Raw genomic sequence first — 26,898 nt, 5'->3', positions numbered from 1 at the left:
CCCAGTGTAGTAAATTCTGCACACTCTCTCCGATTAAGAGGAGCATTTACAGACTTGTGCTTACTTTTTGGAGTGCTGTGAATGGTAGCCAAACATAATCTGGGTATCCTCTAGAAAAATGTTGGTAAGTGCAGAACATGTGTATTCACTATTTTGGTGACGTGTTCCCAATCACTTAGATTGTATCCTTTTTTTGATGATTCAGTCGAGATGTCGACGTGGTATTCAGCAGAAAATCTCCTGCTATGATACTGATCCTACATTATCTTCCACTCATGATCAAATTTCAGTTTTGATTGAGGCGCAATGACATTCATTCTTAAGTTCACAGCAATGCAGATTGAGACACCAAGTTGCACTGTTTCAAGGACATGTCAAATTTCATCAATGACTCGACAGTGGAGGATTTGGGTGATCGCAAGCACATTTGTTCATCTGCATAATCCTGACTCCCCAAAGCCTCTCTACCACCTACAAGGCACAAGTCAGGACTGACGTAGGAAAATTACTAGGCACTTGGTCTAAGCATTAAACAAAGCTTTAATCAACTGTTTTACAACATGGAGGTCTAGTTGTGTCCTTCACTAGTTCCTGTTAAGAATGTCCTGCGCAAGCTGGGCCCGTGCCCGAGTATTTATACTCTCCCTGGACAGCGCCACCCGTAGGCTGCTCAGTATTATTTCATAAGTCTTTCTTTCATGAATGACTGATTCATGTCAAGGAGTATGATGGAATACTCTCTATTAAACCCACGACCGCCACCACCTAGAAGGACAAATGCAGCAGGAGTACTATCATCGCCAAGTTCCCTTGCCAAGTCACACACCATCCTAATTTGGGCATATATTGCCGTTCCTTCAATGTCACTGGGTCAAAGTCCTGGAACTCTACAAGTGCACCTTTTTGGATAAATTGATCTCCAGTTGTCTCGTGCAATGTTTGTAGAAACAGTTAGTACAAAGCGTATCCCATTCACAGTTGGAGGAATTTTGATGGAAAGCACGATAAGAGTCTTAACAGGACTTCACATTACCAGCCATGTGTTCTGATCTACTGCATTTAAACTGTTAATTCATGTGAACCTATGCTTATCCACTTTTTCCACCTCTTTTTGCATAATGCTTACTCTACTTGATGCTTTTTATTTGTTTCTCCGAACTGTAATTTGGCCCATCATTTTTAATTGTCTTTTCTTACTTTAAATAGTAATGCTACATGTTTATGGACACAACCGGGGAATTGTAACCCCACAAAATGGGTGAGTTTGCGTTGGGTGGGATGTTAAAATGTTAAAAATCTCAATCCCAAACCCAACCCTTCCAGTTTTAACAGAGGCGGGATGAGGGGCCGACAAACACCCTGCTCCCAGGAGGCCGGCCGCTCGTTTAACTATTTTAATAAGGCTGCATGCCTCTCCGTTTTTTTTTCTGCATTTTATGTTTAATGCTGGCTGGCTTGGTTTCCCAGGCCTCGGGAAACCTGGCAGCTAAAGGGAGGCGAGGACTGATGGATCCAGCAGCTACATCATATGGACTGCAGCGGTTCAAGAAGGCGGCTCACCACCATCTTCTCAAGGGCAATTAGGGATGGGCACTAAATGCAGGCCTAGCCAGCGACGCCCACATCCCATCAATAAATAAAATTTAAAAAAAGTGCCTTTCCAGCTTGTGAAACAGGAAGAGTAGGAGTGCATTCTCGGCCCCCACCAAGCTTGCCTGTAAACCAGCCCCACGATCGGGCCACGATCTCTCTCCCCGGGCCACGATCTCTCTCCCCGAGCCACGATCTCTCTCCCCGAGCCACGATCTCTAACCCCCCCCACCCCGTCTGAGCCACAATTCCTCCCCCACCCCCACCCCATGGTCTTCCCGATTCCTCCCTGCCTCCTCTGCGCCCTGGCTACGGCCTCCGATCTCTCCCGGCCCTTCCGATCTCCCCCCGCTGGCTTCGGCCATTAAGTTCAGCAGACATGAGGAAAATCTATTCTTCCGGGTTTCCCTAATGCAAAACAGTCTCCCGCTCCCTCCCTGTAAATGTCAGGGCCATCACGACTACTTTGGCCAGGTTAAAATAAAAGTTTCCAAGAGTTGCCCATATGAAGCAGCTTCTATCACCATGTCTACTGAACATGTTTTGCCATTTTATGGTACTTTTGTGGAAAACATGCATGTGCTACTGTGAAGAAAGTATTTACCTGCAATAGACTTTCCTGAAGCACGGTGGATATTTAGAAAGCAAACTGTTGACATTGAATGGCACATTGTCCTTTCAGTCCTGGACACTGATCTGAATCTAGCCCAGACGAAAGGGATTGCGAGTTTTCTTTAAGGATCTTAACTGAAATGAGTTTGGGCAGTCCCTACCCAAACCAAGCGGGCAAGGGCCTCAAACACAAAATTTAAAAGAAGTGGTATAAATTGGCAATTTCAGTCAGGTAGACCAAAGGACAACTAGTGTGGGAACATGCACCGTCTCACTTGTGCAGTTGTCAGTGCTTTCTGACATTGGTACAAAGGATGAAGAATCTTCATGCTGTATATGGTTTGTGATATCTTTAACCTGGGATTGTTTGATGCTGACACTGAATGCCAAACGTATTTGTTTCTCACATTCTTTACTTTGAGCACAAAAATCACCCAAAAAATAGACACACAGTATGCTAAAAAGGTTGATTTGCTTGTGCTATATAACGTATCTGTCTGCTTCTGACCTTTAACATTTAAATTTATATTTGATGCGTTATACATATTTGTTAAACATCTCCGAGAAATAGAACCTTTCACAAATCCCTGGGAATGTTTTTTTCAAGTTGCTGACATTTTGCCTGAGCCTCAGTCAATCATCGAGCTGTGACCTATTGATTTGTCGATCAGATCAGTGAGTGATTGACATTGGCAGTTAAGCAGGGCCATCTGTTATCCGTTATGAAAGCAGATTTTCAGGAAGTATAGTCAGCAGTTTAATAAATGCAAGGAAGGAATAAAATGCAAAATATACAGTGATCTAATACAGAAACAGTTGGATGACATTTGAACACATTTACATAGTTGTAAGGTTTTTATAATTTAAACCGTGCAATAAATTAACCATTTGAATTATTGATTTTCCTTTACTTTTAATCAAATTGAAGCTTGTGTCATCTCCCTGTACTGTCCAAACAATTTATATTATGTAAAATTATATTGCATGCTATACAAGAACATTAGCGAGTGATTAATTCTACCTGATGTTCATGTACTGTGGTGCTGAAAGCCTACCAGGCAGAGTTGATATGACATTGCTTTGATAATGCTCTGCCTGCGAATTAAGATTGTTACTACATCACCATAAAGCCATATAGATTTTCTACAGTTGTAGTTGCATTTGGTCGCAGAGGCCATTGAATAGCAAGCAGCACGGTGGCATAGTGGTTAGCACTGTTGCCTCACAGCGCCAGGGACCCGGGTTCGAATCCGGCCTCGGGTGACTGTCTGTGTGGAGTTTGCACATTCTCCCCGTGTTTGCGTGGGTTTCCTCCGGGTGCTCCGGTTTCCTCCCACAGTCCAAAGATGTGCGGGTTAGGATGATTGGCTATGATAAATTGACCCTTAGTGTTAGGGGGATTAAATACGTGGGGTTACTGGGATATGTGTTGGTGTTGGTGTAGGGGTTACGGGGATCGGGTGGGATATGTGTCGGTGCAGGCTCGATGGGCCGAAATGGCCTCTATCTGCACTGTGGGGTTTCTGTGATTTCTGTGATCTGTGAGTCGTGGGAATGATGACTTGAGGACATCCAAGCCAATTCCTGAAACCTGTTGCTGTTAATGGTTGAAATGAGCTAACTTGGTACAAACCAGAGACCAATTCTGGGGACTTCGCTATTCTGTGTAGTTCAGTGCCGCACTCCGCAATATATTTACCCACAAAGTCACTGGAGAAGCTGAACACCATTACTTCTGAATAAATGGTAACAAGTATAGGTTCTTATTTTTCATTTAAAAATAACAATGCAGATGGTATTTAATCTCTTCACCCATCTTCAGTTATATTTCTTGAGTTTTACTCTTCTCATAAAATGCGTTGAGCTCAAGTTTCTCTTTCCCTTGAGTCAATTTAAATTTACATTTCGTGGACTTCAAATTCTTTACTGCATTCCTGAAGTGTACTTGTGTGTAACAAGCTGACCTGTTGGTACTGTAGAGTGTTTCACCAATGTGATTACAAAAACATAGCAGCAATGTTTTTGCAGAGCTCCTGGCTGCCTGTTACTCTGCCATGGTAACTTGGTTCGCATTTGCTATTGTAAACAGATAGAATCCTCTAACATTCTTCTTTATGATATTTAGTATTCTTTTCCTTAACTCTAAAATTGTACTCTATGAATGGATCTTTATACCATTTAATTATATTGCAGCAATTCCATTTAACAAAAATATGTTTCATTATTTATTTACAATAATGGGACCTTCAGGGAAGGATGAATTCATAAGTACAGGTATTTCATTTGCAACAGCAACACTGCAGCAATTAGTCAAGTATGAAACCTTAAACTTTTTTAAAATGAGTAATGAAGAGATTAACATTTGTACGGGTGAGATGTGGATACATTACCAGCTGCTTTAAGCGTACAATGTGTGCTTAGACTGTACATGTATAATGAAAAGGGTCATTTACGATTAACAGTAATGGCATCTGTAGGGAATGAATAGGGGAAATTTGGGCTTTTCAAAACCTGAGCAGCTTGTACTTGTTGATGTTTTATTTTATGAAATCCAGAGATTGCAATCAATAAAAGTAGTGACTGAAATTTATATTGACATGAAGGAAAGGTTTTGAGGAAAAGGACAGAATCTGTTTCCATAAGGGTAGAGCATTGATAATTACAGCACAATTGTACTAGATGGATATCCCCTCTAGTTTCCACAGGAAAGTAGATTTAAAGTTTTATTCCCAATGTTTTTCTTTGTTAGTCTGCAGGTTTAGCCACTGTATTGCTTCCTGCAGCTGGAAGGATAGTATGGTCTTGACCATTCTTAATGCCAGTCCATGGGCAGCATTCTATGAGCTAGCTTTGGCATTTTGCCATGTTCCCTTGAAAGAATATCTTGCTGTCACATTACAGTCCATCTTGCAGTCTAGTTGAGGACTGATAAAACCTTTTCACAACTTTGATGGCCGAGTTTGAGAGGCAATAACTGTAGAATTGAAGTCCCTGTCGTTGGATTGAAACCCCAGATGTTAGTTTATTATCTCCTGGCCACAAGAATTGTCTACAATAGCTTCCATTGGTGAGAATAACCAATTACAATGCCTATTTGGAACTGGGAAATTTGTTCTTTATGTCACTAATGGCAGTGGCCTGCAAGTCTCCTGGAATGTTTGCAAAATTGTTGTTTTGGAAGAGTTATTAGTACAATGGTGGGTTTGGTCTAGCTCGCCATTGCCCCAGTCTGCCATTCATGTAGTGATGGAGGGTTTGTCCATGTGATTTTTCAGAAAGTGAGTTCCAGTCCCCACAGTGGAAGAGAGGCAGATGAGGTGAGACAGCTTCTCAAAGTGAGTGGGGGGTAAACAATTCGAAGGAGTTAGATATATTTCTTAAGGCTAAAGGTGTAACATTTGCATATTGATTTATCATTGGCCTGCAGGCATCTGTAAGGAATACCTATTATATTCACGTGATCACATGCTGAGTTGTCATTGGCCTGCAGGCATCTGTAACTGCTATTGTTTAGAAGACCCAGGGGGTCCTGACTCCATCTTGTCCACACGGTGCTGTGCTGTATGAGTTCACAGACCTGATGCTTCATTAAAAGAGTTTAAATTGTAATACTCCGTTGTCCTGCAATTTATTATTTTTGTACAAAGTGTGCAAAACAAGACAAAAGGGATCAAGGGGTACTGAATTTGGATGATCAGCCATGATCTCATTGAACGGCGGAGCAGGCTCGAGGGGCCAAATGGCCTACTCCTGCTCCTATCTTCTATGTTTCTATGTTACTTGTATACACCCTCAAGTGCAGAGAAATTGAGTGCCATTGATACAGACGTAGAATCAAGTTGTTGCCTTGCGATTCTGTTCAGTGAATAGTGTGAGAGAAGTATAGGGAAGGAATTTTAAAACAAAAAGAGAAGCCCCAAAATGAGCAGTTTTAATATAGAAAATTGTGTTATGATTATACAGCTTAATCACTTTAGTTAAAAAAAAAATGATTGCAGCAAACTCCCACTGCAGTCACATGTTGGACACTGCCCAGCAGGCAGTTTGTTTTACCTCAGTAATTTCTGGGCAGAAATTCCAAATAACAATGCTTCTTTAAACCTCAGATGCTGGCTGAATCTTTAGAGGTTTAAAGCCTCCAGCTGTAGTGCCATCCATGATGTATAGTTAAGTATCTAATGTGTGCCAATTAGACTGGTAATGTCACACAAAAAAGTGCCGTTATTGCATATTTTGGTGCAAGCGTATTTCAGGTCATGCATAGTGTTCTGCAACCTCCGAAGGCCAGCAGCAGCTTTGGAAGGAGAGACTGTCCTTTGGAACAATGAAAATCTCACTTTTCCCTGGCCATAATTATGATGAAATATATGCAGTTACCAAAGCTTTATTAAGCAAAAAAAAATCACATTGTAAATTCTGATTTGAAGCTGCAGTAAGTTATTGGAAGTAGTTTATTGTACAAAGCTGCATGAAACAATGGATTTTGTGGTTAGAGAACTCATTTATTTTCAGGCATTAGACATTGTGTGTAATGAGTCATCACCTTAAAATGCGCAGCAGTGTAGTATCTTCTGGAGAATTTCCTTCACAGTTAGATGTCAAATTGTTTCCCAGGGTCTGCTGTGAATGAAAAGAGGAGTGCAGGTCAAGAGAACAAGTGAGACTATGTTCACAACTGCCTTTTTGTTAAATTTTAAATATATCAACAACAGCAACTCGTATTTATATAGCAGCTTTAACCAAGTAAAACATCACAAGGCATTCACAGCAGCCTTACAAAACAAAGCTTGACATCGAGCCAGAATGAGATATTAAGGGAGAAAGAGGTAGGTTTTAAGGAGCATCTTAAAGAAGCAAAGAGAGGCAGAGAGGTTTATGGAGGGAATTCCAGAGCTTGGGGCCTTGACAGCTGATGGCACGGCCACCGATGATGGAGCAATTAAAATTGGGGATGCTCAAGAGGCCAGAGTTAGAGCAGTGCAGATAGCTCGGAGGGTTGTGGGACTCGAGAAGATTACAGAGATAGGAAGGGGCGAGGCCATGGAGGGATCTGACAACAAGGATGAGAATTATCACTTAACTCCTTTAGTACTCGGTTTCTTTGAAACTTTCAGTGTATGCACATTTAATGAAAATAACATCTTCTCAATGTCTAATGATATTGAAAAGTATTATTTTATGAATTTAAGAAGTTGACCATATTTTCCAAATCACGGTATTCTCAGATAATGTATTAAAAAATGAAATAGCCTTTTTGTCCAGAAAGGCAGCGCAGTTGTTATAAAGGAACAGGAGTAGATCATTCAATTCCTTGAGCGTGTTCCACCATTCAATTAGACCATGGCCGAGCTGTACATCAACAACAATAAAAACAACTTGCATTTATATATAGCACCTTAAACGTAGTAAAACGTCCCAAGGCGCTTCACAGGAGCGTTATCAAACAAAATTTGACACCAATCCACATGAGATATTCGGGCAGATGAGAGGTAGGTTTTATGGAGCGTCTTAAAGGAGGAAAGAGAACATCAGATTTAAATATCAGTCAGCCAACTACCTGTGATGATGAGTGCTTGTGTGTGTGTGTGTGTGTGTGTGTGTCTGTCAAACTGGTTGAAAGATTAACAAGAGAAACCATAGCATACAAATTGGATCGTGGTGGCCGGCGTGCACATGTTCATTCCATGCTGGAAGTGCACCGCCCACCATACTAGATCGGGCTCCACTGCAGGCATTCAGGGCACATGCTGGAAATAATAAAAATGCTCATTACTATATCTAAATATGGCGCTAACAGGTAGCAAGGACCCTGCAGTAGTGCTGTTTAAAGGGGTCATCCACTCTATACAACTTAGTTACTGTTTGTCCTTTTAGGCTGCTGGTTAACTTCTTGATCTTCTTTGCCTATTTTCGGCATTCTACAACTGAATTGTAAGACTGCTAACAAGTATTTGCTGGTGCTGTACTGCTTTTGTTTGCATTGAACACAATTTTATTGCAGTCACGGGTAGGCTGGCATGTCTGCTTTTCGACTGGAGCACAAAGCGGAGTAGCACAGAAGGTAGAAGTGGACAGAAGCTGCTGGGGCAAGAGGGAGGAAGAGGGCACTGCATTGGAGGCCATATCCACAGTGGGTCTCCAGGGAGAACTTCCCCTACCTCAACTTCACTGAGGAGCAATTTTTCAGACACATTTGCTCCATCAAGGAGACTACCACTGAGCTATGTCCTACAGCCACAACTAGAGCCTTAAACCAGTGCATGGACAGCACTGTCTGTGGCTGTCCATGTTAGGCAACAAGCTCCTTCCAGGCTGCAGTAGGTGATATCAGCAATATCTCCCTGTTTACTGCACACCGCTGTATCCGGGAGGTCACTGAGGCCATCTACACCAGGAGGAACACCTACATCACTTTCTCAATGGGCAGAGCACCAAGCTTCGCCCACATTGCAAGCTTCCCCAGGGTCCAAGGGGTCATAGATTGTCTTGTGTGCTCCCCATCACTATCCTCACAGCTTTCTGAATAGAAAGGGATTCCACTCCCTCACCGTCCAACTTGTTTGAGATGACAATGAATGTCAGGCTGTGCCATGTTTCTTGGTAGCAGTAATGACTCATTCACCCTGCAGCTGTCCAGTCATGCTGTCACCAGAAATATCATTGAGAAAACCATCGGCTGTGCTTAAGCAACACTTCCACTGCTTGCACTATTGGGGAGGATCCTTGCAGTACAGCCTTGACTGTGTATCTTGAGTATTGTGTGCAGTTTTGGTTGCCTTATCTGAGGAAGGATGTTCTTGCCATGGAAGGAGTGCAGCAAAGATTCACCAGGCTGATACCTGGGATGGCAGGAATGACGTATGAGGAGAGATTGGGTCGATTGGGCTTGTACTCGCTGGAGTTTAGAAGAATGAGAGGGGATCTCATCGAAACTTATAAAATTCTAACAGGACTAGACAAACTAGATGCTGGAAGGATGTTCCCGATGGTCGGGGAGTCCAGAACCAGGGGTCACAGTCTAAGGATAAGGGGTAAGCCATTTAGGACAGAGATGAGGAGGAATTTCTTCACCCAGAGAGTGGTGAACCTGTGGAATTCTCTGCCAAAGAAGGCAGTAGAGGCCAATTCATTAAATATATTCAAGAAGGGGTTGGATATATTTCTTAAGGCTAAAGGGATCAAGGGATATGGAGAGAAGGCAGGAGCAGGGTACTGAATTTGGATGATCAGCCATGACCTCATTGAATGGCGGAGCAGGCTCGAGGGGCCGAATGGCCTACTCCTGCTCCTATCTTCTATGTTTCTATGTATCGAGATTTGTGGTTGTGTTCTGAATACTACACCACCACCTTGGCAGCAAGAAATGCAGGAGGAAGTGCATCAGCAGCATCGACTGTCAGAGCTCTGACATAGCAACATATCCAAGATTGCTTCACAGGAACCATTCCTCCCATCCCCTTTACACCAACAGTCCTGCACACCACCTCACCACCATTCTTGCTACCACCATCCAATTGCCTTCCTTCATTCCAGCATTATGGGTCTTGCCCTCACTTCAGTATAAATATTAACAACAAATGCAGAAAAAAGTCCAACAACTCCATTCCATTTGTGTCTAATTATTAACAGGAATAATTAAGAATCACCCTTGTGCAACCACTTTGTACCTGTCTTTGTGTTCATTTACCTATTCTAGTGATCCTAACAAGTGTTTCCCTAGTGGCTACAGCTTGAGAGGTGGAAGCTGCTGAGGTTCCTTGAAGACATTTCCGATGACCGTGTTAGGCGATCTCGAGCAGTTCTAGGCCTTGAAGACTTGGCTGCAGCATCTCAACGTGGGCTGGGACGGTCTGGCCCAGCTGGATGTGTGACACTAACAAGGGCACTGGCAGATTGGGTGGCGGGGGAGCAGGCATGCTCTCATCTCTCTTACAAAACAAAAATCACTCTCTAACTGCGCCTCAGCACTTCTCTGGCTCGGCACGAGAAGTGACAGCCTTGTGAGGTGTGGCGAATTGAGACTTGCAATAGTGGTGAGAGTAGGAAGTGCAGAGTGTGAGAAGGAACAAGAGGAGGTGGAGAAAAATGTGGTACAGTGAATGTCGGAGAGTGCAGGGAAGCGGGGAGGGAATGTTGCGAGTCATTTGACTGCAGGTGTGAGGAGAGAGTAATTAATGAGAGGGGTAAGATTTTTACCTTCACAAATCTGGTGAGGTTATGGAACTTTTTTCTGCATTGCAGTCATGTCCTGGGAGAGAAGCACCTGGCATTGACCTCCTCAGCGATCTCTTCAAACTGGCAGCACTGGTGTTGCCTGGAGGGCATTCTGCCCGCCAGGTGGAACAGAATCTCTCTGTTGACAGCCTGGACCAGGGCCTTCAAAGATGCCTCTCAGTACCTGGGTGCCCACTCTGTACTTCTTCCCTCTTCCAGCCATTTTAGATCTTTCATGGTATTTCCCTGTTGTCTGAAGCCAGAGTGCACCTCCCGTTTAAGAGGTGTTGGTTGCCATTAAGAGGCAACAGTCAAGCCCGATTTACCCCACCCCCAAAACAGGCGCGCCACCAATAAGTAGCGCAGGTAGCGCTGGCCGCATACCTGACTATTGACCACATAAACAGGCCTGTACAGCGAACACAGTGTCCCTTGCGCGCCCGTTTGCAGGCGTGATCTAATGTCTTAGTCCACAACTTTGGCAAGATCAATCTCTGTGTTTTTCTTCCAGCAACATTATTATTTGCTGATGCTCTATATTCCAGCTAAAAGAACGTGAAATGTTGAACAATAGTCTTACCTCCAAGATTCGGCTCCCTCTGCTGGATACATGTGTAGTTACAGAAAATTGCTTGCCAATTGTAAGTGCCGCCCATAAATTTGGTGGCCAGCAGTTGCTTGCGTGAAACAGCACTCTTCTCTCTTGCCTTCAAGTTTACAACATGCTGTTAAAAATCTAATGGAGGACAAAGCGATAAATTATTTTTCTATAACCACATTGTTTCAAGTCCAGTGTTTCTCATTTCCAGTCCACTTAAAAATCAGTGACCCAGTTACTGGCAAGTTACCGTCATAAAACAGCAATGTCTGTATTCAATTTATATATACAACACTCATTTAGTAGTTTCTGGGTTTGTTATTTTATTGAAGGATACTTAAGACTTGCTACTGATGCTGACTTTTTTAAAATGTTGTAAACCTTTATGTGGAAGACCTGAAAATGGGCAAATGCCCTTTTAGGTAGTTAATCCATGCCTTGCTGTTCTACAGTGGTAAATTCTAAACTAATGACCAACCTGAATTTAAAAAAAATTCTTTAAGAAATATTGCCACGTCTGTGGAGCGCCTCAGTGAAATATGAGGGACAATTCCCTGTACCTATGAGTGGTTTCTCAGTAAAATCAATACACTGTATTATCAATGCTAAAAACATAAAATGGAAAAAAATAATTGGAGGTGAATTGTAATGGCCTCATGTTTATAAATATTTATTCAATGTACCAAGTAGCTTTCTTGAAAATGGATTGTCTATTTGTTCCTATAAAACAGCTTTCATGTAGCAGTATTATGGTGATTTGGGCCCTTCATCAACAACAACTTGTATTTAATGTAGTACCACGTCCCAAGATACTTCGCAGGAGTGTTATCGATCAAAATTTGAGAACGAGCCGCAGAATGAGGTATTAGGGCTGGTCAAAGAGGTAGGTTTTAAGGAGCGTCTTGCAGGAGGAAACATAGAAACATAAAAAATAGGAGCAGGAGTAGGCCATTCGGCCCCTCGAGCCTGCTCCGCCATTCAATGAGATCATGGCTGATCATCCAAATTCAGTACCCTGTCCGTGCCTTCTCCCCATATCCCTTGATTCCTTTAGCCTTAAGAAATATATCTAACTCCTTCTTGAATATATTTATAAATTGGCCTCAACTGCCTTCTGTGGTAGAGAATTCCACAGGTTCACCACTCTCTGGGTGAAGAAATTCCTCCTCATCTCAGTCCTAAATGGCCTACCCCTTATCTTTAGACTGTGACCCCTGGTTCTGGACTCCCCCGCCATCGGGAACATCTTTCCTGCATCTAGTAAGAAAGAGAGGTGGAGAGGTTTAGGGAGGGAATTCCAGAGCTTGGGGCCTTGGCAGCTGAAGGCACAGTTGCCAATGGTGGAGCAATTAAAATTGGGGATGCAGAAGTGGCCAGAATTGGAGGAGCACAGAGATCTCGGGGGGGGGGGGGTTGTGGGGCTGAAGGAGAGTACAGAGATGGGGAGGGCTGAGGCCATGGAGGGATTTGAAAACAAGGATGAGAATTTTAAAATCGAGGCATTGCTCAACTGGGAGCCATTGTAGGTCTATGAGCACAGGGGTGATGGGTGAATGGGTGAGGATAGAACGTGGGATGCTGGCAAGGTGTGCATTGGAATAGTCAATTCTAGAGGTAACAAAAGCATGGATGAGGGTTTCAGCAGCAGATGAGCTAAGGCAGGGGGCGGAGTTGGGCGATGTTAGGGAGGTGGAAATAGGCAGTCTTAGTGATGGTGCAGACATGTGGTCGGAAGCTCATCTCATGGTCAAATATGACATCAAGGTTGCGAACAGTCTGGTTCAGCCTCAGACAGATGCCAGGGAAAGGGATGGAGTCGGTGGCTAGGGAACGAACATAAAATCAAGGGTATGAAAAGACCATCAACCAGGTGGCCAATTCAGGAAAAAAATCTATCTGACTTTGATGTCATAAGGGAATCAGGCAAACTCCAGGAGCTGGCTGTTGTCCATGACTCAACACTATCTGCGAGAGAATTAACTTCTGCTGCTTGCACATACCCCAGTTACATGAGCAGAATAGTTACTAATTTCCCCCTGCCCCCGAGCTGTGGAATGATGTTTTGCTTGAGGAACCTAAAGTGGGGAGGACAAATACCTAAAAATGGATAGGAATAGGTGCATAACATTTCTGAAGATGATAGGCCCTCTTGACTGCTCCTGAAATAAATGAAATGTGGGCCTGGATTTTCCGGGGCCTGTGACGGCGAATGCCGTCCTACGTGCCCTGCATGTTCCGGGTTTCCACATGCGATGCGCATGCATGAAAACCCGGAACTTGCGATCTGTCAAGATTCTGCTTAGCAGATCATCCGCATCCCCGGGAAATGGACATTCGCTGGCGGAGATTTGGGCTGTTTGCCCAACTATTGCCCAGCGACTGCCCACAAAACTCTTACGCCTGGTAACAGCAGGCGTAAGGCCTTCTTTTACCAGTGTAAGGGTTTAAATAAATATTAAAATATTGTTTAAATGATTTAAGCATACAAAAACCTTTAAAATTAGTTTAGGTTGTTCTTGGCCCCTTGAAGAATGTTTAAATTTATTTGTCAAAAAATTAAATTTTTGTTTTAAGTATTAAATTTAATTGTATTTTAATTAATTTTGAGCACTTTTTATTCAAGTGCTGTGAAACATTTTTTAGGTGATTTCTATTATGCTTATGGGGTCCCGTACATAAATGGAATTCCCCATAAGCATAATAGGAATCCCCCTTTGTCTTTGGTTGGGTTGGTCCACGTGATCCCAGGGACCTTTGCGAACCGCATGTGCCCCTGGGATCCGTGGGCCTTTACACAGGCCCACGAGTGCAAGTCTTTGAAGGGTCTGGAGCAATCAGGTCGGTGTGTCCTTTTCTTGTGGTTCGGAGGTGTTCTACCCCATGATCTTTTTGACATAGTTGCAATCATTCTGGTTGTTCCGAAGAAGACTCCGTTCAAGCATTATTGTGCAGGTTGAAAGTTGCAAAGTTAATTTAGAGCTCGAATGATTTATTGTTTATGTAATGTTGGAATGTCATTCTAAACAAAGGCTGCATGTGGAACCATTTTTTGTAAAGGAATTTAATGTTAAAACAGGAGTAAGGGGTAGAAATCTTTCATTAATCTTTTCAGCATATGTGATTGATATTCTGTACCTTCCCCTCCACTTCCTTCTCACCTGGTTTACCGTGAGCTCCTGAGTTTTTCCAGCTGTCTTTCCCAGTCTGCACAGCTGATAAATGGCTTTTTACACGGCAGGAAACGTTGATTTACAACACTGCATTCTGGGTAGGTCATCAAGGCCACACACCTGCCAGTGTCAGCAAAACTCTGCAACTATAACTCACCAGGTTTGAGTTTAAAAATATATACTCGGGTGTCTTAAAATAAAATGCTGCCTGTGGCATTTTTTTTTGCTGTCGCTTTTGCAATGCTGGTAAACTGCAGCAGACTGGATGTGTAATGAATAAATTGAAATATGCTAACAATATGTTCCTACAAAATTCAGATTCCACGCATTGGAGTGGACAGATTAGTCTGAAATGAATTTGCTTAAGTGTTCACTTTTAAGATTTATGGAATGTCTAGAAAGTACGAGAAGCTGAATTTAGTCAGTTGGTGCACCTGAACTTAAAAACATGCAGAGAAGATATACATAGCTGCTTTGTAATTGATTTACAATAAAGATTTTTTCATTAAGATCTTTTCAGATAAGATTGATTTTTCTTTTCAGTACAAATTTGTTTAAAATGTTAATTTTTTAACTATTTCTATGAACTTCCATCCCGATAAGATCCTTTCCATCTAAGTACATTTATCATGGTAAAATGCGGAGATAGGATTTTGCTTTAGTGGAATCGAACCCTGATGCACACACAACTAGTTTGCAAAGAAACCTTAATTGTGATCCATACATACTGCTTGTTTTTTTAAAACAAGGATCTGTAATATTTGTACCTCAGTCTATTTAACCTTTCAGACTGAAATTTGAATGAAATGGAATCACTCTATTGTGCAGAGTCCCATCTTTTACAAGATGCTGTTGGTATTTTGCAAATAAATGGAAAATATTCAATGAATAATGAGTAGAACATTTTCTGTTTGGATAAGGCATTGTGTTCTAATAGGTACAATAGAATTCTGTGCTTAGATCTTCCATGTGTTTATCTGGAGTTGTGGGGTCTCTGTGTTGTTGAGAGGTGAATGATGCAATGCATACATTTACATGACCAACTAAAAAGGTCGCAATTCCCATGGAGTACTGTAATTATCTTTCGGGTTGATACCCGACATGGGTGAGATAAATATAATGCATTCCCAGCTGAACTAAGTGGCATGAGTCTTTGTCCTTATCATGCCAAAGAGAACTGATTCTCAAGCATGTACACTAAAGAGCTTGGGCCAAGCAAATGTGAGGGATTGTGCAGATGATTTTACATTTACCACACTTTATTGAGAATACAGGGTAAAGAGTGACTATTCAGGAAAATAACAAGAAAATGTATCTTCAAAGGAAGCATTTGGGAGAAAATCAGTTGGTATAAAAATGGTTCAAGGATCCACATCTCTGCAGGAGCATAGCAATAGAAAATTACAATTAAAAAGACTTAAAAAAAAATCAGCTGTATTTCTTCTTCACCCCTCCTCCAACTCTTTGGCTATGAGAATTGGCAGATAACCTGCTCCCCGCCTTCTCCTGTGGCGATATGTAATAATTTTCGAAGAGCAAGTTGAGGTGAAATGCCTTATTTGTTTGTTAATTGTATTCAAGTGGTGTATAGCAATTGGGTGTTAATTGTATTCAGGCGGTGGGTATTACTGTGGTGTATGTAACCGTTCCACCTTTAAGAGAACTATTTTAAGAGATGCACTACTTTATCTTGGCTGCTGTATACTGTAATACTGGTGGCGACCACACCGGTATATAAGTGCTGTGTAATGATTTATTGGGCAGTTCAGCCCTGACCTTCGACTAGTAAAGACCTGTTAAAGTTATTCTTGTGGTCTGTGTGCAGTGATTCTTATTAACAATAACTAGAACACACAGACTTAACAGTGGCGACAATGACGATCTTACCCTGCGGCAGAGATATATCCAAGGCAGTTTAACGGGCGTCGAGAAGAGGCATCCGCCCTCATCATTCTGCTGAGAAAAGACTTGGGTCTGAAGAGCAAGGAAGAATCCTGACACGAAGCCTTCCATCAGCAACAGGCAGTGATCATCCCTTCGATGGAGCGGAAGTGAGTGTCACTACTTCAAAGATTATTGGTGAGGATGAGAAGAAAGCTGAGGAAATGCGATTCCTAAGGCGGCAGGAGCTGCGAGAGTTGCGGTTGCTTCAGAAGGAGGAACACCGGGCTCGAACTCAACTCAATTTCAAACTACAACAGCAATTAGAACAAATGATTCGCCGTTTTGAGCAAGAGATGAATGCAAAGAAAAAGTTCTTTGACACAGAGTTGGAGAATCTGGGAAGACAGCAGAAGCAGCTGATTGAGAAAATGGAACAGGAACACACAAACCGTCTGCGCGATGAGGCCAAACGAATCAAAGCTGAGCAAGAAAGGGAATATGTCAAATTCATCGATCAGTTGAAAGCTAAGAAGAAAGAGCACCCTTTTGTGAGCAGTGTCAGCAGTAATAAGCCACTCAGGGAATTGGTGGCAGAGGCAAAAGCTGAAGTGATGGAGGAAATAGAAGACAATAGAGAGGAAGCAGAAGATGATGACTCATCTGAACCATTATCACCCCTACCAGGTCACGCACGTGGTCCCTCCGAACTGAGCCAAATCAGTCTGGAAGCAGAAAAACTTCCCAAGGTACTCGAGCCTTTAGAAGTCAACAATGCTGGTTCTGAAGTTACGAAAGTTCAAGCTGTTAAGTCCAGTGAAGGACTATTAGATGAGTCACCCCAGCAACGAGAACCAGAGACCCCTGAAAGGCGTTATCCGTCTCGGATCAGGAGGCCTCCTCAGAGACTGAATCTGTGAACTGTTTTTACATGAAGTTGTGTATATATGTTATGTTATGTTAATGGGGAATATATACTGTTAAGCTAAAAAGGGAGGATTGTGGTGTATGTAACCGTTCCACCTTTAAGAGAACTATTTTAAGAGATGCACTACTTTATCTTGGCTGCTGTATACTGTAATACCGGTGGTGACCACACCGGTATATAAGTGCTGTGTAATGATTTATTGGGCAGTTCAGCCCTGACCTTCGACTAGTAAAGACCTGTTAAAGTTATTCTTGTGGTCTGTGTGCAGTGATTCTTATTAACAATAACTAGAACACACAGACTTAACAATTACTTGGGGACTTTCTTCCATATATATGTGAATAGGCTGTGGAAGGGTTGAAAGCTTATCTTGGGGGTGTACAATATGCAGTGTGTGTCTCTGTAAATAAAAGCTTGTAAGCAACTAAAGACTAGGCTCTAGTACTCTATCCTTCATCACCTGGCTATCCAACTTTTACATTGTTTACCCTCTTTCCTTCTTTGTGGCAAAGCTTTTGGTCTCTGATCAGCACTTCATCTAGACAGCCCAGCTGGGAAGGGGATCATACAGTATTGAAAACCATGGATATATGATTGTAATCAATCCTTGATACAGCACATACACAAATCCATTATGCTACTATCCCTTATACTAGGGGGGAGCTAATTAGATTTATTTAAAATGCCTTCTGTACTGGCCTCGCTAGACGTGCTCCTATCTAGTTATCCAGCAAGTTAAACACTTATTCAAATAATTCCTCGTGAAGCCATTTCGCTGTTTGAAGCTTTACTTGAACAAATTTGTGAAACTGTAAACAAAGACCAAGTATGTTTTGTACATAAACTGAGTACTATACATTCGATATTACATAAGATATAAACATATTTACAACAGTAGAATAGACTAATTGTATAACTAACTAACATTTGGACTGTACTTCTGTAAATAACAACTATTACTTCTCATAAACATAGTATTGTCAAAATACTACACTGACAAAGTTGCTATTATGCTAACAAACAAAGATACTCACAGATATTGCGCCTGGCCTAACATATGAGTTCAGATTACATTGGATTGAGGATCCCTCATGGAAGATCCTCCATTACTCAGTTAGGTTCTTCCTGGAATTCTACTTCCTGGGTCAAACAGGAAGAAAGGTAGAAAGGTCAAATGACCTCTGCTGTATACAAACACTGCTAACACAATAACCACCACCAGAGGGTACTATCTGCATGTAAAATGTCCATAATGTCCGTAAGTCCAGAACACCTTCAAATTAAATAAGAAACAGTGCCGTTTACAGGATGTGCACATTTTCTATGCACATAAATTGTGTTGGTCCTGTGCTGAATATAAAATCCTGAAATCAATTACTTCTTTTTGACTTTTCAATGAGCTTCCGACCACATATCCGCAGCATAACAAAGACTGCCTATTTCAACCTCCGTAACATCGCTGTCTCCTTGCCTCAGCTCATCCGTTGCTGGAACCCTCATCCATGCCTTTGTTACCTCTATATGTGACTATTCCAATGCACTCCTGGCTGGTCTCCCACATTCTACCCTACGTAAACTTGAGGTCATCCAGAACTCGGCTGCCCGTGTCCTAACTCGCACCAAGTACCGTTTGCCCATCACCCCTGTGCTCGCTGACCTACATTGGCTCCCAGTTAAGCAGCGCCTCGATTTCAAAATTCTCCTTGTTTTCCAATCCCTCCATGGCCTCGCCCCTCCTGATCTCTGTAATCTCCTTCAGCCCCACAACCCACCCCCCACCCGCCGCCGAGATATCTGCACTCCTCTAATTCTGCCCTCTTGAGCATCCCTGATTATAATCGCTCAACCATTGGTGGCCGTGCCTTCTGTTGCCTTGGCCCTAAGCTCTGGAATTTCCTCCCTAAACCTCTCCGCCTCTCTACCTCTCTTTCCTCCTTTAAGATGCTCCTTAAACCTACCTTTTTGACCAAGCTTTTGGTCACCTGCCCTAATTTCTCCTAATGTGGCTTGGTGTCAAATTTTTTGTCTTATAATACTCGTGTGCAACGCCTTGGGATGGTTTACTATATTAAAGGTGCTATATAAATACAAGTTGTTGTTGTAAGGAAGTGACTTAAACTCTGACACAAGTTTGTAAACTGTATTTTACAGTCCTGGACCATTGTAAAATGAGTCCTCTCTGAGAGATGCAAGAACTATAGAGTAGTGATAATGTGGGACTTCAACTATCCTATTATAGACTGGGATAGTAACAGCGTAAAGGGCAGAGAGGGGGAAGAATTTCTGAAGTATGTTCAGGAGAACTTTCTTGATCAGTATGTTTGCGGCCCAACGAGGAAGGAGGCATTGCTGGATCTGGTTCTGGGGAATGAGGGAGGTCAAGTGGAGCAAGTGTCAGTAGGTGAACATTTAGGGAACAGTGATCATAGTATTGTAAGGTTTAGATTAGCTATAGAAAAGGACAGGGAACAATCTAGAATAAAAATACTTAATTGGAGGAAGGCAAAATTCAGTGGGATGAGAACGGATCCAGTCCGGTCCGGGTAAATTGGAATCAAAGATCAGCAGGCAAAACTGTAGTGGAACAATGGGCTGCCTTTAAAGACAAAATAGTTCGGGTACAGTCGCGGTACATTCCCACTAGGGGGAAAGGTAGGGCAACTAAAGTCAGAGCTCCCTGGATGATGAAAGAGATAGAGAGTAAGATGATGCAGAAGAAGAGCGCGTATGACAGATGTCAGGTTGAGAATACATCTGAGAATCAGGCTGAATATAGAAAGTTCAGAGGAGAAGTGAAAAAGAAAATAAGAGGGGCAAAGAGAGGGTATGAGAATAGAATGGCAGCTAACATAAAAGGTAATTCAAAAGTCTTCAATAGGCATATAAATAGTGAACAGGTAGTAAGAGGAGGGGTGGGGCCAATTAGGGACCAAAAAGGAGACCTATACATGGGAGGCAGAGGGTATGGCTGAAGTACTAAATGAGTATTTGCATCTGTCTTCACCAAGGAAGAAGATACTGCCATAGACATAGTGATGGATGAGGTAGAGGAGATACTGGATGGGATCAGAATTGATAAAGACAAGGTAGTAGAAAGGCTGGCTGTACTTAATGTAGATAAGTCACCAGGACCGGATGGGATGCATCCTGGGATGCTGAGGGAAGTGAAGGTAGAAATCGCGGAGGTACTGGCCATAATCTTCCGATCCTCCTTAGAAACGGGGGTGGTGCCAGAGGACTGGAAAATTGCAAATGTTAATGTGCAAGGATAAACCCAGCCACTATAGTTTAACATCGGTAGTGGGGAAGCTTTTAGAAACAATGATCGGGGACAAAATTAACAGTCACTTGGACAAGTGTGGATTAATTAAGGAAAGCCAGCAAGGAATTGTTAAAGACAAATCGTGTTTAACCAAATTGATCGAGTTTTTTGATGAGGTAACAGAGAGGGTTGATGAGGGCAATGCGGTTGATGTGGTGCACATGGATTTCCAAAAGGCGTTCGACAAAGTGCCATATAATAGGCTTGCCAGCAAAGTTGAAGTCCATGGAATAAAAGGGACAGTGGCAGCATAGGTACGAAATTGGCTAAGTAACAGGAAACAGAGTAGTGATGAACAGTTGTTTTTTGGCCTGGAGGAAGGTATACAGTGGTGTTCCCAGGGGTCGGTACTAGAACCACTGCTTTTTGTGATATATATTAATGACTTGGATGTGGGTGTACAGGGCACAATTTCTAAATTTGCAGATGACACAAAACTTGGAAGTATAGTGAACAGTGAGGAGGATAGTGATAGACTTCAAGAGGACATAGACTGATGGAATGGGCGGACACGTGGCAGATGAAATTTAAAGCAGAAAAGTGCGAAGTGATACATTTTGGTAGAAAGAATGAGGAGAGGAAATATAAACTAAAGGGTACAATCCTAAAGTGGGTGCATGAACAGAGACATCTAGGGCTACATGTGCACAAATCATTGAAGGTGGCAGGGCAGGTTGAGAAAGCAGTTAAAAAAACATACGGGATCTTGGGCTTCATCAATCGAGGCATAGAGTACAATAGCGTGTAAATCATGATGAACCTTTACAAAACACTTGTTCGGCCTCAACTGGAGTATTGTGTCCAATTCTGGGCACCGCACTTTAGGAAGAATGAGAAGGCTTTAGAGAGGGTGCAGCAAAGATTTACGAGAATGATTCTGGGGATGAGGGACTTCAGTTACGTGGATAGACTGGAGAAGCTGGGGTTGTTCTCCTTCGAGCAGAGAAGAGTAAGAGGAGATTTGATAGAGATGTTCAAAATCATGAGGGGTCTGGACAGAGTAGATAGAGAGAAACTGTTCCCATTAGCAGAACAGTCGAGAACCAGAGGACACAGATTTAAGGTGATTGGCAAAAGAACCAAAGGTGACATAAGAAAAAACATTGTTATGCAACGAGCGGTTAGGATCTGGAATGCACTGCCTGAAAGGGTGGTGTAGGCAGGCTCAATCACGGCTTTCAAAAGTGTTGGATAAGTACCTGAAAGAGAAAAATTTGCAGGGCTACGGAGAAAGGGTGGGGCAGTGAGAGTAGCTGAGGCGCTCTTGCAAGGAGCCGGCACTGGCTCGATGGGCTGAATGGCCTTCTTCCGTGCTGTAACCATTCTGTGATTCTTTAGAAACATAGGGGGAAAAAATTCAGTTGGTTGCGCCTCCCGTTAGCACCTTAAGAGGGCGCTAATGGGAAGCAATGCAACTAGCGCCCGGGCGCGGCACTGCCTACGCCTCCCACAAAATTCAGCGGGAGGTTAGTGGTGGTGCTAACCAGTAGCGCCCTGCGGCGCTGCGCCACTGGCGATGACATCATTGGTGTGTGCAGCGCCCCGCTGACGCCCCGGCCATGATCTTCGGGAGCGCCCCCTGACTTACCGCTGGACGCTATGTCCGACGGGGTCAGGGGGGCGTACCTGCAGCCGGGGAGGCGCAATTTAAAGGCGAGGTGCGGGGCGGCCATTTTTGTTGCTGGCCACCTGCCAGCACCTGCCTGCGCTCCCGTCCCAGACCTCCTGAAACACCCCCCCCTCCCCCCCCCGCGGAGTGCTGGCTGTGCTCCAAGAGGCCGGCTCTTCTCTTGAGTGCCGGGCTCTTTTGCCTGCACTCCCAATCCCCGGGGGCCCAGCTGGGCCCCAGGTCGCGCTGCACAAGGCCCCTCCCCTTTAAGAAGGGGAGGAAGGCCTGCAATACCGCGGCGCGACGTGCCGCAGCATGTGGCGCTGCGGCACATAACGCCACAATATTGACTCACAGCGCCCCAAGAGGGATGCGGGGTGCTTCCAGTAGCGCCCCACTTCCCTCTTGGGGCGCAACCACTCAATTACCGGCGCGGGGATGCTAATTTTTCCAGGGCGCTACTTTTAGCGCCCAGCGAAGTTAGCACCCCAATTGGGGCGCTACTCAATTTTTAGCCCATAGTCTAGTGACTGCTCTGCAGACATGACTCATTTAAACAATGGGGTGAAAAGTGCACCCCCACTTTGTAAAACAATTAATAGTCCACAGGCCCCATTTAATAGTTCAAGCTGATGTACAGCTTTATCAAACTGGAAAAACAGCTGACTCTGCAGTCCATTCTCTTACACCAACTGCTATCCCCACATCCACCATCTGCTGCCCTCCATTAGCAACATGATCAGTGTATAAAGAAATCAACACTTCCGCACTGAGTCAGAATGTTATGGAAATAAGTTACTACCTCCATGTGGTTATTTTATTCACCGGCAAATGTAGCAGCTCAGAAATTTTGGATTTTTGTGTCTCCACAAAGACATTTCAAACTCTGCACAGACAATACGTTCCTGTGTTTCAACTCTAATTTTCTTCACTGACAAGACAGCATTGACCTACACGTGGTGAGTTAATGAATGAAAGCCAAAGTTACGATCTCACTGGGACTCATTTGTCGTCTCATTGTTCTCTGGATGGAACTTTATCTCCTGTGGTTAAGCTAAAAGGCTATAATGACACACACATGAATACTGTGCTGTTTCTTTTTAAATTGTGAATGGTTGTTACCAACCCAAAGTTACGTTTGATACGTGATTTCTTCAGGTTTTTTTCAATAACTTTATGGCTCTGTAGCAACCTTTTTTTGGGTCATGTTGGGCATTTGCCACAGCTTGCCGTTGAATGGGACACTGATGATAGTTTAGATCTAGGTTGGCTCCATCAAAATATAGTGCATTCTTAAATGGCTACTTACAATATTCACCAAGTCATGCGTTTATATCGGAGTGCAAATATGTGTCACTGAACTTCGAGAATCCCAATTCTAATGTGATGTTGCGGGATCTCATGGCTTCAAAGCTTTAGACATTAACATTGGGATTGCCTCAAAATGATGCATGGGAGCTATAAAAATGAAATTTTCTGTATCATTGTAGGATTCACTGTGTTCTACCCAAAAGTTAAGTTAGAACCAGCCTTAAAAGGTTTAGATGCCCTTTTTGAAATGGTGTTTATTGAGGCCAGATTTTAACCTAATCCAATTGGCATGAGTGGGTCGTTAAAATGGCGGTCGGATTGGGTTGGCTTCACGTTCCCCATCCGTTCCCACCCACCGCCACTTTTACTCTGTGCAAAACAGAGTCAGGAGGACAACCTGCCCCAGCCAGGTGGGGGCTTGCTTAAGGTGCAGAATTCGTGGCCCAATTATGTCATCGGCAGCGCAATAGAAGTTTCACTCCTGGGATCGTGAGACCGACACGGTGGCAAACCCCCAGCAAAATCTTGGCAGGATTGGGCAGGGTAGCCACGGTAAGTATATCCTTTAAATTTTTGTTAGGAATCCTTACTGATCAGGAGGAGCAGGAATACTCCCCCTAGGCCCCACCTGGAATTTTTGCGCCTCCCTAGCCTGCGCCGTGCCTGTCCCTCTCAGGAGTGGCAGTTCAGTGGAGATCTCCTCCATCCCAGCGCTAACTTAAACTGGGGACGTTCACTTGGGTTCCTGATGGCGTCCGGCTCCCGGCAAAATTCCCATTCCTCCCCGCTGGCCACGAGATCAGTTACCCTCCCCTCACCCCCCACTCCCACAACAGTCACGTTTTGAGTGGCAGACGGATTCGAACTATTCAAATGTGACTCGGGAGTTAAACTCGCCTCGGCCTCACGCTGAGCTCATCACTGGGGTTTCCTGCCTGCCCTGAACTAAAATCAAGGCTTTTAGAGTCTGATGAGCAACAAGGCTTTTGGATGAAAGTCAGATTTGTGTCTCGTAGACATATTCAGTCTGACTGCCAGTTTATAACACAGACAGGGATCATGGCTACCATTTTAAATTTTAGCAGATTTAAAAACTCTTAAATAATGACAAAATTGATAATATTTGACACACACAACTCTGGTGCTCTCCAGCTTCTTCGCACAATGAGTTTGCTAATGAGTTATCCTGTCAAGACACTGAAGAAATATCATTTAAAGAATTTGAACATCAAACACATCAACGTTCGGGAAGGCACTTTTTGTTTCAGTTCTGCAAAGGAAGATTAAAAATTCATTTGGCCACATTTTGAATAGATTTCATATTAATGTTTCATGCTCTTTCAAGAAAGCTTACATTTGTGGTAATCTTTCTGGACTTTGTCATTAATTATTCATTCGTTAGTCTGGATCCTTGCGGTGTGTACTCATTGCATGAAACATTTATTTATTCATATATATGAATGAAACGTGTGATTTCGATTTGCCTTTCTTTTGATTATGTTTTGGTTAAAGTTTTGAAAAAAAAATAAAGTAATGATACATCCGCAGAGTGCAATATTTTAAGCTTATTTTTGTAATCAAATTTAATTTTTAAAAAAAAAATTGTTGCTGAAAATAATCTCCACATAGTTGGGCAGGTCAGTAGCTTGGCTCCTGGTGGAAGATTTGCAAGTCTCAGTCCCTGTCATTAAAAATTGCTCATCCCATTTGGTGATCGGTCAAACCACCAGATGAAATGCCACATAGGAGTCTGATCCTGTCATACCCCACCTCACACATACCTCCTTGGAGGGTGCTACCATTTAGGCGCTCTCCCTAAACACTTCTATTTTTATGTTTGTGGGAAACTGTGGCTTATACAGTGTTCCCTATAAACCAAAACTTAAAATTTAAAGCAAGCAGTGACAAGAAATAGAGAGCTCCAGAGTTAATAATATGGCCTTATATCAACGAGTTACACACTGGAAGTCAGACGGGGTACCTACTGTACTATTGCTCTTCATGCCGTTCACCTAAGGTAGGGCACCGACTGACAAGATTCCTGCTCCTGATCTCTGCCGAGTCCCCTCTGCTTGAAAGCACATGCGTAGATATTCGGTAAGAGTCGATCAGACTTTGATTTGATGCCTTACACAGCTGAATAGCCTATTGACACTCACGTTCGCAGCTCACACATGAAGACATGCTACTTGGGTAAGTTCTGTGTGGAAGCCAGTACCTGTGGAATTATATGCCAGAAAGAGAAACACTTGCAGTAGAAGATGAGAACAATTTGGCAGATAAGGTAACTTTGTACCACAATCCATTTGAAGAATTATTTCAGTATTACTAGCTAACGTGTATGTATTAAAATTCTTGCAGAGGATATGCCTTACTTCCCGTTGTCAAAAGTTTTGATCACACTTATTTCAACATTTGACATTGTAAATTACTATGTCAGCTGTCATGATGTAGTTACAGGCTTTAGCTGAAGGAGAAAATTGTTTTTGAAAACAGGACAGTAAAGTTAAAGTAAGCACTTATGACCACAAAATGACATAATTGTGCAATGGGAGATAACAAAAATGCAATACAGCTGTTCCATAAAAGGCACTACAGCATAGGGATGATTCATGATGACTTCTCTGCAAAAATAGCACACCCTTCCTCTGTTTCTCATTTTGTTTAAGTTCTTGATCCACAAACAATAACTTTTTATTAAATTGAATCCTGCTTACTTGTTGTTTTTGGTACCTTCTGATTTGTAATGATTCTACCTTCAGCACTTTTAACTATCTCCTACTTGAGGTACTGGCATTTTTCCATTCACTGCCCTTGTTCTCACCCCTTCCTGAAACTATCCCCCACCCCCCCACCTTAACCTTTCTGTCTTCAACTGTAACCCATTTCCAACCTCATTTTTCTCTCCAAGGCCCTCACACATGTTGTCACCTATAAGCTCTGTGCCCCCCACTTCTAAAAGTCTCCCTTCAATAGGACTTTCCCCTTGCTGACAGCATTCAAATTGCCCTAACCAAAATCATGAATAACATGTTATTATGACAGTACAATATCGCTCCTAAATCTCTTTAACCTCTTCACAGCATTTGACATCCTCCTCTAATGCCTCTCCTCCATCATGCAGCTCTATGGGACTGTCCTTGCATGGTTCCAGTCATATCTATCCGAATCGTAGTCAGTGTAACAGCAGCAACAGTTCCTCTTCTCTTCCTTGACATTGTTAGCTCCAGAGTCTCCTGAAGATCTATTTTTGGATTGTTTTCCTTATTTACGTGCTGCCCCTCATTGACGTCCTCTGCAGGCATGGGGTCAGCTTTCACATGTATGCTGATGACATCCAGCTCTACCACTCCATCGCCTCTCAACCTCCTGACCGCGACTGCACTGTCAGATGAATCATAACCTCCTCCACTTCAACATTGGGAAGACCAAAACCATTGTTTATGGCCTCCAGAACCAACTTCACTCCCTTGCAATCTTTTTCATCTTCCTCCTTGGCCAATAACTCAACTGTTCTCAATCTTGGCATTCAGTTCAACCCAGAGCTCGACCCAGAGCTCGACCCAGAGCTTTCCATTTCAAAGACTGTTTACTTCTACTTCTGCAACATTGCCCACATCTGTCCCCAGCTCAACCCCTTGCTGCTGAACCCTTAGGCATAAG

The 26,898-nt window shown here is 43.0% G+C and overlaps 1 protein-coding gene across 8 annotated transcripts in view; it reads left to right on the top strand.

Annotated features, from left to right (window-relative positions):
* Nucleotides 1–26,898, top strand: part of LOC147100392 (opioid-binding protein/cell adhesion molecule-like) — a 1,212,876-nt gene that overhangs the window by 290,221 nt on the left and 895,757 nt on the right. The window contains exon 1 of one of the 8 annotated variants that reach the window (XM_085968061.1): nt 1,194–1,258. The exons of the other annotated variants lie outside the window; for them this stretch is intronic. Within the exon in view, the coding sequence (XP_085824187.1) occupies nt 1,209–1,258 (50 nt within the window). The 5' untranslated portion in view covers nt 1,194–1,208. Of the gene's footprint in view, nt 1–1,193; nt 1,259–26,898 lie in introns of those variants that run through there. 8 annotated transcript variants of the gene reach the window in all.

The sequence above is a fragment of the Somniosus microcephalus genome, chromosome 26 (assembly GCF_052327205.1).
Source record: "Somniosus microcephalus isolate GS21.2 chromosome 26, FLI_Smic_1.0, whole genome shotgun sequence".
NCBI lineage: Eukaryota > Metazoa > Chordata > Chondrichthyes > Squaliformes > Somniosidae > Somniosus > Somniosus microcephalus.
Note: the sequence above shows the minus strand (reverse complement) of the source record. Positions and strands in the feature narration are given on the sequence as shown.